General features: G+C 43.3%; 1 protein-coding gene across 1 annotated transcript in view; it reads right to left on the bottom strand.

Moving 5' to 3' along the window:
• The window catches only part of REEP3 (receptor accessory protein 3), a 58,122-nt gene extending 55,579 nt beyond the window's left edge, over nucleotides 1-2,543 (bottom strand). The window contains exon 1 of the mRNA XM_060241115.1: nucleotides 2,298-2,543. Coding sequence (XP_060097098.1) covers nucleotides 2,298-2,329 — 32 coding nt within the window. The 5' untranslated portion in view covers nucleotides 2,330-2,543. The remainder of the gene's footprint in view (nucleotides 1-2,297) is intronic.
• Between the last annotated feature and the right edge of the window lie 11,485 nt (nucleotides 2,544-14,028).

The following is a 14,028-nucleotide window of genomic DNA, read 5'->3' as shown; positions in this document are numbered from 1 at the left end:
AGACCAGGACAAAGGCTAATGTGGAATCAGTCTCTGTTTTACACTTGTCACTAACTTAAGTTAAAATCCCTGCAACATAAGTGTAAAAACGTGAGATAGCTGTTCGTCAACCTCCTTATTTCAAGTACAACAGAAGGCCTGTTAGGATAAGCAACTTTTAAAGCCTAAATTGCCTCCCCCCCAAAACCCTCCCCTGCAACTTCTTCCTGTGAAGATGTGAAGGCGCACCAGCCAAATAATAATAATAATGGGGGCTATACGGGGCTAGCCTTGACCTGGATAGGCCAGTCTAGTTCAATCTCATCAAATCTTGGAAGCTAAGCAGAGTTGGCTCTGTTTGGTATTCAGAGGAAAGACCACCAAGGAATTCCAGGGTTGTTATACAGAGGGAGACAATGGCAAACCGCCTCTGAACATCTCTTGCCTTGAAAAACCTACAGGGCCCCATAAGTCAGTAGTGATTTGACCACACAATACACACACACACGGCTAGACTCTCTTGGGGTAAGCCAACCCCCAGAAGCACTAATAGCATCTCAGGACTTCACCCAAGACTCAGCTGATGGTTGTGTAGGTCCAGGAGATTATGATGGGCATAAATCATGCCTGCTCCTGTACCACTGGCCCCAGCAATGTTGCCAGTGCTTCAGTTGTTTGGCTGAAATCTGGCTGAGTGCCAAGCAAATACTATGGTGTGCTGCTGACAGCACACGTGTTGGTGGGGCTATCTAACCCCAAATCTGCAGCATATTAAATACTAACAAGAGTTGCAACTTGAGTTTAAGTCCCTGGAAAGAGCATACTTTCAATACCTCATAATGAAAGCACTGCAAACCTCTGACAACCATTTGACAGCAAACCAACAAGACAATAATTGTATGTTGTCATAATCAAAATGGTGCTTCCAAAGCCCAAACTAATTAGTCCAATTAATACAGTACTACCAGCTAAAATATAAGTAGCAAATCCTGAGTATCACTCAAAGGGCTAAGTCAAGCACCAGCGGGGCCTCAGCAATCCCATCATCATTCCCATAAAAGCCTTCATTTCTCCAAAAGCTGAGAAATCCCACAAACTCTACCGTTTTTCTTTGTGACGCTTCACAGCGTTGTCATTCAAGAGCCAACTTCTGCCTTAATCACAGCCAAGTCCTCGAAAATATTTTCAGTGTCAGGGAGCAAAACAAGCAGAACACAAGGGTCAAAGAGTCTTTACACATGCACAGAGTTCAAACAGATCCAAATGGACAGCCGTGTTGGTCTGAAGCAGTAGAACAAAGTAGAAGTCAAGTTCACCTTTAAGACCAACAAAGTTTTCAATTAAGCATGCTTAGAGCACATGAAAGCTTACTTTCTGAATAAAACTTTGTTTGTCTTAAAGGTGCTCCTGACTTCTACTTTGTTCTACAGAATTCAAACAGTGAGTCTACCACCCACAAACAGCCTCCCTTGAGGAAGCACTTCCCAATCCCAAGACTTGGCCTTCAGGAAGGCTTTCTGGGCTACGCAGCACCTGTCATATGAGGGCCACATTCAAGACAACTCGATCCAGTCCCGCCACATTCTTTATCACATGCCGCCACCAACAACGAGAAGCGCTCCCCAGCCTGTGCCATTCCTAGCCCTTGAACCCAACCGCAGAGCAAGTGCGCAGCAGCCGGGAGCGGCAGCTAAACCCAGAGGCAGCAGCGCGCCTCAAAAAAAACCCCCTTCCTTACCTGTCGCATTCACAAGTTCCACTATCAGACCACCCCCACCCCCTCCCCGAAACATAACATGGGAATGAAACGTCAACCTTTTGACTGGAGAATGTGAGAAGGAAGAAAGCCAGCGGGTGCTTTACCAATATCATTTTTTTTAATTATTTTAACAAGCAGTACAATATATGCTATATTGATTGCAGTTTGCAGTAAAAATTGTAACTAACCAACAATGAGAGTAACTGAAGTGCTTACATTCGCTTTTTCTTTTTGGAACAGTATTAAGCTTCTATTAAGAATTTATAAATAGAAAACATTAGTTTTTTTTTTAAAGGGAATGACAAAGAGCATTTCTTAAAGCCGGCCCCGCATTGTTGGGAGCGCGCAAAAGAGGCCATGTAAACAGAGCAGGAGCCCCCCATCCCACCCGAACCTGTTCCCTCCAATCCATGCGCAAGCGCAGTAGCACACCCTCCCCTCACAGAAACCTCACAATCGGGGGGGAGAGGAAACGTTCGGCGCCTGACAGAAAAGCGGTTGGGAGGGGCTGAGAAGCGGCCAGTTTCGGTACCTTTCCACCCACCCTTCCCCCACTTACACAACAACGCGGGAGATGATACAAGACACCATGATTGCTGTTGTCGTCGTCGTGGCTGTTCCTTTTGTCCTGCCGCCGCCCCAAGACAGGCCGGGCCAGATCGCTCGGCACCCGCCCCAACCAGCTTGGCTTCCTTCGCCGCGCCGGGCTCCAAATGGCCGCGACCGTTTCCACGAAAAGTTTATAGCTCCGCCTCTTCTCACCTCAAACCTCACAATAGGCGCGGCCCCGCCTACTCAGAGCCGTGATTGGTTTGTGACGTCCCGGCTTATACCTCAGCTCGCCGTCAAAGCGAGCCGCGGCGCATGCGCGTTGCTTGACGGTAACCGTGGAAAGAAAAGGATGGATGGAGGGCGGCTCGGGGGGGATCTTCAGTGTTGGCGGTAGGATGTAGAATTACTCGAGTGGCTTAGCGCCTATCCTGTTCAGAAGTTCTTTGTTTTTAATTATTTTCTACATTTTTTTTGCTTTTGGTTGTTGACTTAATGACAGCTTGAATACTCATGAAGCTGCCCTATATCCAGCAAAGTGAATATTGTCTACTCAGACTGGCAGCGGCTCTCCAGTGTCTCAGGCAGAGTTCACATCATCTGCTTGATTCTTTTTATGCTGGAGCTTGAAGCTGCACCTTCTGAATACCAAGCAGATGCTCTACAGCTGAGCCATGGCCCCGACTTCATATGTCTCGTTTCAGTGGAGTGGGCTGTTAAGGATGAAGAAAACATCTTTCTTTTTTACACAAGACTTATTTGTATCAATTTCATTCTCGGTTAAGAGTCCTTTTCCCGTCCAAGATAAATCCACTTTTTCCCTGTATAATAAAGGAAGCCAGCAAGCTAAATTTTGCTCTTCAGTGGGACTACTAAAATGTTTTTAAAACATCAGGAAACATAGTCAGTGCTGCCTTGAGAAAGAATGACCACACATTAATTATACAATGCTATCTGACACTACATTGGCATATGAAGATAGGTAATACATTTGGAAAACTATGGAAATACAACCAATAGAAATACAACAGATAGGAAAGAGACTTTTGTTCTTATTGTCTGCAGACTTGTCCTTATTAAACAAAAATTATGGTAATTACTTTCAAGTATGACTCATTAGACAAACACAGCCTGTCAAGTTTGTGAGCCTTTTAAAAGGGACTAGTGCAGGGGTATCAAACTCATTTGTTATGAGGGAAGAATCTGACACAAATGAGACCTTGTCGGGCTGGCCATGTGTGTCATAAAATGCAATGCCAGGTAGCAGAGATATAATATTTATAAAGGGCACAGACAAACACAATTTAATTTAAAAAAAAAATTAAAATAAAACATGCTTTAAACATTAGCACTTGTTAGTCTTAATGGTGCTTTCTTTTTTATCTGTCCTTTGAGATCCCTGGAACTGGGCAAAGGAAACCCTGGCTCTTTCCTTTCTTCCCCAGAGGACCAGGAGGGGGAGGATCCTCAGCCAATAGAAGGAAGATAGGTTTGGCTCAATAGTTCTGTGCGATTGAGCAAACATGGCAGAGCAAGCTGTGATGCAAAAGGAAGCAAGAGAGAGGGAGAAGGAAGCAGATGGAAGCTAGTTGCTCGGGGGGGGGTGGGGCTGATAGGAGCCCTCTGGGGGCCTCATTCAGCATGTTTGACACCCCTGAGTTAGAGTGTCTGATTAGAAACTTAGAGACCCATGTTTGAATTCCCACTGTGTTATGGATGAACTTGCACTAGTCATTTTTTCTTCACCTAACATATCATACAAGTATGCTGGAGACGGAGAGAATGATGTAAGCCTCTTTGAGTCCCTCATTCAGCAGAAAAACTGGGTGTAAATATCTATATAAAATAAAATGTTCCATGCTGGAAGATTGGCCTGGAAGATAAATCGTTATGAGGTCTTTAGGTAAAGTGACAATACTTAATGGGATACTGATAAACTAGGTTTCTACGTGCCCCACTGGGAAAAGATAGGTCCTAACTGCCTTACCTAATGTGGAAATACATAACAGCTTTGCTATACAACTCACATCCCTCCGCCGAGAGATGTCTATGTTTTCTAGTTATCACGGAGGTTTGTTAGAACAGCCACATGCTAAACAGTGCAGTTTCAGTGTACTTAGTCCAAATAAGGTGACTAAAGGAGAAGTGAGCAACCACCATACCCATTAATTCCAGAACAGCATAACATGGAATCTTAGAATCTAACAGTTTATGCAAAAAAATTCAAATCCCCTGCATTCTCCCTCCTGTCTCTCACCTTCCAAACAAGAGACACAGAGTACAGACTCCTTTCCCACTACCCAATCCACTACCAGTGCTGTCTGACAACCTAAACTCTTACAAGGTGCCGCATTCTGAAAGGTGAGGGATAAGGAGAGAAGGTGCAGAGGACTCAAGGGGTACATATCCCCTCTCAGTCAGAAACGCTCTGTGCTGAGACTATCCTATGATGTGTCTGTCTTGCTATGGAAAAATATTGCTCAATCCTGCATCTCAATTATTCCCTACTTACCACCATTAAGTCCTCCTTGCTCACCGAGCAATTACTAGAGTGACTTGGAAAGAGCCTTGATACCAAATCTCAGATTTTTGGTGGCGGCGGGGAGTAAATAGCCTAACAATTGTTCTCAGGATCAAACCAGATAGGATGCTGGCAAGTTCCAGGTCTGGCACTCACAAGCATCTTCTTCTCTGTAGATTACAGTTGAACTGTGTGTGTGCATTACTCTTTTCCTAACCTGAAATGACCTTGCATGATGGCTGTTTGTCCCACCAGGACATGTATACAGACACTCTGTACGTTGCCCATATCTTTTCCCAGTGGGGCACATAGCAGCTCCGGTATGACTTTTGAAGTTAAGAGTAATATGAATTGGAGGGGGGGATGTTACAGCCCCTTCACTGTGCCACAGCCCTGTTTTAACCAGCACTATACAGCCTTATTTACAAGAAAAAAAATAATGCTTGAGAGCTCAGTATATGCAAGTCCCCGTCTCTTGTCTAGTTTGAACCTTAGTCACCCCAGTCTTGTCTTTAGACAGAGGTATGTATGTGCGCAAGAGAGAGAAAGCCTGGGCAGGTTTATCAGCAACACCCACACTGATTTCAGTTATTTGGGTACTACCTGTGCAAGTTGCAAAGCCACTAATGTTGCGGCTTGTTGCCTCAGAAATTACTTCTCTGTTTACATTCCAGTACGATGTCTTAATCCATTTGCGGATTATGCTGCTTGTCTTACATGGTGAGAAGGCAGAAGATTGGCTGCATGGCTGAAATGAAATAAACTTCTGACTGCAATAATGGAAGCCCCAACTTTTTTTAAGATACAGAAAGCAACGACAAAAAAACCAGTCAGTTTTGCTCTAGGGATGCTGCTTATTTAACTACTGACACAGGGTGAACCTAGCAGGATATCAGATGCTATCTTCTCACCTACAGCAGCTGTACCTTTTGGTTTACTTCTGGCTCAGACCATATATGGATGGAGATTGGAACACATGTAAACAGTTGGGAAATTATAAACTTAAGTCAATGCACTTATTGTAAGGGAAATTATAAAGTTATTTTGCTTCAAGGGGGAAAGCTTAGGAACAGGAGAGGCTATCTGCAGCAGTGGGGCTGAGAAGCTGACAGAGCAGGTAGTCAAAGATGCAGGGAAGAGACGGGGAAAAGCTCAAATGGATGCAGAGAGAGATGTTAGAGGATAACAGTAGAAAGAGTTGAGCAAGGCTGTAGTTCAGGGTGGCCAAATTGTGGCTCAGGTGCCACTTGCAGCTATTGAGCAGCTCAAAGAGGAACTTAATGCTGGCTTACTCTCAAGTAAGCATGCTTAGTATGTGTGGCTATTTTTGCAGTGTGAAGTGAAGAAGGAGGGGGAAATAGGCAGACTTGCAAGCTCTTCTCCAATATAGAAGTCACCAGAAGACCTAGAGTTAAGAAAGAGCACAAACTGAGGGAGCCACTGAAAGAAGGGTCAGAATTAAAGAGAGTTTAAAGAGCACAGGGTTCCCCCAGTTTCATAGCTCTTGCAGAAGCTGTATTTACTAACCTTAGTGTCAAGGTAGAGAGATGCATAATTATGCAAACGGTGGTCAGTGATTTATACGTACATGTGTGCTTCCTTCTCCCACTAGTACAAAAAAAATTCCCTAACCTTTCCCTATGCTGGTCTTATGGGGACTGTTATTCCAAGCTTTTGTTATTGAAAAAGTCTCCTTCAAGCATGGTCATGTTGTAAAGTGCATGCATATTTTATCCTTCTGTGCAACGAAAGTATGCAGAGTTTTAATAAAGACGTGCATAATATTTGTCAGTCTCAAACAACTGACGTTTATTCTATGTAGCTCTTAAGTTAAGCAAGGCTGGCCACCCTTGCTGCAGTTCATGTACTTATTTAGCATAATACTTATTTTATTTACCATAATACTTCTTTATTTCAAACATGAATGTGCCACCTCTTAGAGACTGATGATGATGGGTCACAATTAGCCAAATGCTTTTTATCCAATGTAAACTTGGCAACTGTCTTTCATACCTGGCTACTGTGGGTCTCTCCTAAGTTGTTTTGTGCTCAGCACATGAAAGGGGTCGTGCACAGGGTTTGATTTTTTTGCACCATACAGGTTAACTCTTGGTCTAGTAATGCCATGATCAGAGTATTAGTTGCATAATGCTCAGGTGGCTATGGCGTCTTCCCACAAGCCCCCAGGGACTCATGGATCCAGTTGTTTTCCAAAATGCTATGGGGTTTTTGAAAAGAATGGTGACAACTCTGCCAATGCCCTTGTGAGGGCTTGGAATGTCAGGATCTCAGTGGCAATTTACAGAGTTGCTCCTCCATGCCCTTCCCCCACTTCTAGGAGACTCCTGATGGAGAGGGTGGGGAGACAACTAGAGCATAGTTGGCAGAAAGCCAAAGTACGCCCATTTGAAAAACTATAAGGCATCCATGTCAGTCATGAGGAGGATTTTCTTCTCTGCTACCATTGCATCAACTAATTTACATCTGGCCCAGTTGTTTGTCAGTCAGAATTCACCAACTATCAGGTTGGAGTCACAAAATAATAAAAATATGGTCATTAGATTTGAAGAGTTTGCATTTTAAAAAACAAAGTGCCTCACATCAAATCTGAATTGGATTCTACATTTGTTTAAAAAAATAGCCGTGTGAGATGCACTGCCTGGTCAACTTTGCATTAATAGGTTCGGATTAGTTTCCTTGGATGATGTTGACAAGATCCTAAGGACTGTGGAGCCAGCCGCTTGTAGCCTGGACCCTTGTCCCACTTGTTATACCTTGTTCTAAAGCGAGGGGTCCTCTGGCAAATATTGTCAGCTCCTCACTTTAAGAGGGCAATTGTCCAACATCCTGAAGGAGATGATAATTTGTCTTGTGTTGGAAAAAGCCCTCTCTTCACTCTCGCCAATTAAAAGCCTGCATCAAACTTGCCGTTTTTAGGTAAAATGATTGTGGGTATTGTGGTGAAGCAACTTCAGGGTTTTCTAGATGACTCATCTGCCCTGGATCATGTTTTTTTTGTCTGTCTGTAGGACAGAGGATTTTTCTGGTGGACAATCTCCAGTTGTAGAAATTGCAGGCTGAAATCAAAAAGCAATCTCTTTTGCTCTTATTGTATCTTTCTGCCACTTTGAACATACACATGGACACATGAAGCTAGCTGCCTTATACTGATCCAGTCCATCCAGGACCATAGCCAAGGTGGAGCACACATGGCAATGCCCCCTCCTGATTCTGCCCTGCCCTTAGTCCCAGGTCTGCCCCTGCTAGCTTGTGCTAACCACAGCCACGGCTGCTCTAGCTATGGTGTGTAAGAGGAGCCTAGAGCAAGCAGGCAGGGCAATAGGAGAGCTCAGCGGCTCTCTATGCTCTGAGGGTGGAATGGATGGGATGGGAACAGGAAGAAATCAGAGCACCAAAGAGCCCCTGATTTCACCGCTGCTGCACCCACCCATGGGCCACTTGGCCAAGGGAGGGAAGCTGATTGACTGGCTGGGCTTGATGCAATAGAATGCCATGCAGAAGCTGAGGAGAAAGCCCCTGGTCGGTCCAGCTGCTTCAATTGGCAGCCCTGAAGTGATTTCAAACCTGGAGTCACAGACATGACAGTTGCCACTGTACCTGTCCATTGGTTTCTCAGTGACATCACCCCATCAAATGACATCATCACATCAGCAGCATGTTCACCCCCACCCTGCTGCTGAAAATTTTCTGGCTATACGGCTGAGTCCATCAAGGCAGTATTGTCTCCTTAGACTGGCAGTAGCTCTCCAGGGTCTTAGGTGAAGGTCTTTCACATCATCTGATCCTTTTCACTGAAAATGCCAGGGACTGAACCTGGGACCTTCTGCCTGCCAAGCCGATGCTCTACCACGTGACTGTGTTGAACCAACATAAAACCAACGTGGATTTTAGAGGTAATGTATTACTTTGGTTTTTTTTTTTTGTTTCTTTCTCCATAGGCAGTCCTCCAAATCTGTAGTTAATGACTGGATCTATGCAGGGTGCATGAAGCGCATCCAGTAAAGTTCCACAGAATTCTACCCTCTCATCAGTGTTATGATGCTGTGCCTTTTAATGAGATTGTCTCAGTCATTGCCAGCAGAAATAGTAGTCACTCTTTTGAGACAAGGATTGGATGCCATAGTCAAGTGACTGAGAAATAACAAGCTAGAACTGAATCCAAACCAAATGGAGATGATGCTGGTTGGAAAAGCAAATGCTCTGGGGAAAAAAATGTTCTGCTCACTTTGGATGGAGTGATGTTGAACTTGGGCAGTACTGTGAAGAGTTTGGCATTTTTGAAAGAAGCTGCCTTATTAGAGATTTTAAAAATGCAATTGCTTGCCAGAATGGCTTTCTTTCAGCTGCATGTTCGGCAGAAGTTGTATCTTCTCTTTCCCTTTGGTGTTCTGATCACACTAAACTATACTTTTGCAACTGTGAGTAGACCACTGCAATGTATTCTGTGTGGGGCTGCTTTCGAAGACCATCTAGAAGCTGCAGTTGGTGCAGAATAAAGATTCTCGTCTATTGGCTAGAACATGGAAGTATAATTACATTACTCCAATTTAAGACACTTTAATTGGTTACCCATATGCTTCTAGGTTTGTTTCAGGGTGCTGGTTTTCACATTTAGACCTTTGCCCATTCTGGGACCTTTATATCAGAATAACTTTCTCGTCCAGTATGAACTTGTGAACTCCCTCACCCAGGACAACTAGGAGAGCAATCCTAAACAGGTCTATTAAATGAGGTTTACTCCCAGGAAAGTGTTCTTTGGATTCTACTGTAGATCTACAACAAAATGTTAGTCATTTTCAGCTGCAGCTGTAGCCCTTTAGAACAGCCATCCCAAAGAGGTCAGGAGGGGGTCCATGTTGGCCCATTTCCGGAGATTATGTAAGGCTTCCTTATTTAAAAGGGCTTTCGAAAGCAGGAAGTCTCTGATGTCTGTTGTAATCTTAAGTAGGAACCATAAGTAGTTGTTCATCTGTTTCCTGAGGGAATATTACTGCTTATTTTCTAAAATTATCTAAAATATTTCCTAAGCCCATAACTGGATCACCAGAATTGGATGGCCAGGTGATGTAAAGGGTATGAACCGGACTGTATCTCTTAAGCACTCTGACAGTGACATAAAGTGGGAATAGGGGGGAAGGATGAGGGATTGGAAACTTAGCTGCAGCACAGAACTATCATAGCTTATTATTTATTTACGAGAAATAAGACCTGTGAAGAAAAACACAACAGGCTCTTGAAAGAGGCTCTGGGTGAGTGCTTCCTCACCTTACTGTCTTCCCACCCACCCAAGTGAAGGCATTCACTCCCACACACACTTCAAGGGGAGCTTATATCTGCCATCTGGAGAACTGCTGTAGTTCTGAATTATCTCCAGTCCTCACCTGGTTCCCCAGGAGGAAATGGCTGGTTTGGAGGATGGAGTATATGGCATTGTACATGCCTGAGGTCCCACTCCCTACCCTCTCCAGGCTCCACCCCTCAGATCTCCAGGAATTTTCCAACCTGAAGTTGGCAACTTCTAAATCACACTGGCTGTTGTAGGAGGGCTGCTGCTGAACAGGAGCAAGCAGCCATGCCTAATTAAATCATGCCAGTCAGGTAGCGGCCCCGTGGTGCAGAGTGGTAAAGCAGCAATACTGCAGTACTGTGGTCTGAACTCTCTGCTCACGACCTGAGTTCAATTTCGGCAGAAGCTGGACTCAGGTAGCTGGCCCAAGGTTGACTCAGCCTTACATCCTTCTGAGGTCGGTAAAATAAGTACCCAGCTTGCTGGGGGGAAAGTGTAAAAGTGTAATGGCAAACCACCCCGTAAAAAATCTGCCGTGAAAATGTTGTGAAAGCAATGTCACCCCAGAGTCGGAAACGACTGGTGCTTGCACAGGGGACCTTTCCTTTCCTAGTCAGGTGGCATCAAGTCACCCAGAGGGTGTTGCCAGGCCTAGGGTAGCCAACCTCCAAGTGGAGACTGAAGATCTCCTGGGATCACAACTGAACTCCAGACAACAGATCTTTCTCCCCATCGTGGAGAAAAGAACTGCTTTGGAGGGTGGACTCTATGGTATTGTATTCAGCTGAGGACAACATTGGTTGCCTAGTAACAGCCTCTGGCTAGCAGCTTTCCCAGTGGGGAGGAGGGAGGGAAGGAGTGACAGGAAGAGATGGCCACCATGGCCTCTAAGGAAATGCTTTGTGAAGCTGCAGTAGAGTAGCAGCCCTTTCTGAGGTGGACTGATGGAGAGGACACAGAGAAGTGTGTGAGATATGTCTGTCTCTGAGGTAAAACTATTTTGGAGATTTGTTCAGTGTTTCCAGCCCTGCAGTAGGTGGGGGATAAGGTAGTAATTTGGCCACCACCATAGAAGAAAGAAAGAAAGAAAGAAAGAAAGAAAGAAAGAAAGAAAGAAAGAAAGAAAGAAAGAAAGAAAGAAAGAAAGAAAGAAAGAAAGAAAGAAAGAAAGAACTTGTGTAAAACTTTAGAAGTTTAGTCTGAACTCTAAAGCACCGTTCTTCCTGTAGTACACCAGAATAAGGAGATGAATAACAGAGCAGGGGCAATGCCCAAGCATCATCCGTTTTGATATTATACAGTAGAATGGGACATTTATTCAAGACTGTAGCTCTGATTTGTGAGCTGCATTGTATATGTGTCCTAATTTCTAGTCTGAACCTATTTCCCCAGTCCAGCTGTTTGGACAAAAACAGAAGTTTGTACCACAATAGCCAAAGCAGAAGTCTCTGCTGTGGCAAATAAACTTTCGAAATCTTACATGTGTTGAGAGATTTGGATTGAGGAAATGGTGCCCAATTCTCTCTACCAATTCTAAATCTCCTTTCCTAAATCAGTTTTAATTAAAATATATATATATATATATATATATATATATATATATATATATATATATATATATATATATGATGGAACCCAATTATATGTTTTTTCATGTAACATAATGTAAGTTTATATTCTTTCTAACTTGCTCCTATAAATTCCCCAATTTATTTTTACATAAGCCAGAAATATTCCAATAGTTTTTATGGCTTGAATATTTATTGGTATATTTACTGGGATATCTGTAGAATTTAAAAGTATATTTGTTTTCTATAAGAAAACTTGAAAGTATTTGAGAAAGAATAGCAAACTGCTCCACCCTAGCCTGCCATAGCACATGGAACTTTCATTTTTGTTATCCAAGAGGCAGGAAAAAAAAAATTGAAAGAAGAAATATTATGTAGTAAGCAAAATAAAGCATATTATATTTAAAACTCTCCTATAGAGTCACAATAGATAGGGCTACCAGAATGTTTATAGTTTTATAAAAACACTTAGCTGTTGAATAATGTTATCATTAAATACTTGATAGCATATTGTTAACAAAGTTATTTATATTTAAACAAAAACACATTCTTGAAACTATTTATTTATTTGACTTCTTTTTGATTACAGAGTCCAGAAAAGGGGGATGTAATCATATAGTATAGAAAATAGAATAAACAATGCAATAGGAGCAGGAATACAAAACTGAATGACAATGTGAGCAACAATATAATAATGCAGTAGCAGTATAACATATCCAGAGAACAATGTGGTAGGACTAAGAGTACAGAATTGAATTACAATGTGAACAGGCCAGGCCAGCATAGAGCAAATAATGCAGTGTGAGATTACAAAGATACAGGCAATGCAGTACCCAATCCAATATGAAGGTGCCCTTCTGGACCATTCTGTCCCACTTCCAATCAATTCCATTACAATACCTTCCTGAACATTTCTCTTTGCACCTTTTATATCTATAGTAATTGTTAATGCTTTTCTGTTCACTGCCTCAGTCATCAACCAAAAGTAGCATTGCCAGGTTCCCTTGCTGTTGTGGCAAATATGGGGGGTGTTCTGGGGTGGGCAGGGTATTACATGTGATGCTCTGGTTTGGGACCAAAACTCTATGTTTTGAGCAAGAATGCACAGGAACACAGTTCCGGCTGGCTTGGGGTCAGGGGGTGTTGCCTAATATGCAAATTAGTTCCTGCTGGGCTTTCTCTACAAAAAAGCTCTGTGTGAGACAGTTGTGTCAACAGAGGGTGTGGCCTAATATGCAAATGAGTCCCTGCTGTCCTTTTTCTACCCCCAAAGTCCTGTTTTTTGCCTTCAAAACCATAGAGTTTGCCCAAAAAAACAGAGCATCACCATGCAACATCCCCAGCATGATAACATCACCTGGAAATGACATCATTGCATTGGGGACATTGCACAGTGACATCCCTATTGGGGTGGAGTTCCCCCACCAATCAGCTGACTGCAGTGGATCAAAGGCCCCCAAAGTGAGGGAAACCCTTACTGGGTCCTGAAGGGTGGCAACCCCTGCTCTGCAACCAACAAATCAGGAGGCAACTGAGGCTGGGAAGGAGCTAGAAAAGAGTGGTAAGTGTATAGATGTGTTGCTGGTGATGACCAAGATCACAATAATTCATGCTATGGTATTCCCCAATATTATGCGTGGTTGTGAAAGCTGAACAATGAAGACAGCTGACAAGAAAGAAAGCTGATTAATTTGAAATATTTGAGGAGAGTCTTACAGATACCATCAGCTGCTTGAAAGACAAGTCAGTGGGTTCTACATCAAAGGAAAAGACAATAATGCCAGGAAAAGCCGAAGGCAGCAGGAAAAGAGGAAGACCCAACATGACATGGATTGATTCCATAAAAGAAGCCATGGTGCTCAGTCTGCAAGACCTGAGCAAGGTTGTTAAGGATAGGATGTTTTGGAGGTCAGTAATTCATAGGGCTGCCAAAAGTCAGGAGTGATGTGATGTCACTTATCACACACACATTTGGAAAGAAAGAAACTCTTTGAAGCTTTTCTAACTCAAATAGAAAACAAATTAATAGGAGGGTTATTTTTTCAGGGGTCCCACAGGTTTCCCATTTGTCTATTAGATCTTTTTTAGTTGATGGGGGGGATGGGACAGTCCCCCCTTCCCCTCCTGGAACTTCACATTGGTTCTCCTCACATCTCAAGGCTTTTCAATGGGAGATCAGCAGAAGATTGATGACACCCTAATGGGCCAAAAGGATGCAGAATTTTCCTGCTCTAGCACCAGCTTGCTATGCACAATCATGCAACTTTTTCAAAGTCATGCATAGTAACCAATGTTAAAAGACAGCCTGTTGTGATGGATATCCTCCAGCTATGCAAATATCTCT

This window comes from Heteronotia binoei, chromosome 6 (genome assembly GCF_032191835.1).
Source record: "Heteronotia binoei isolate CCM8104 ecotype False Entrance Well chromosome 6, APGP_CSIRO_Hbin_v1, whole genome shotgun sequence".
In the NCBI taxonomy this organism is placed as follows: domain Eukaryota; kingdom Metazoa; phylum Chordata; class Lepidosauria; order Squamata; family Gekkonidae; genus Heteronotia; species Heteronotia binoei.
This window is presented reverse-complemented; position numbering and strand designations above follow the sequence as displayed.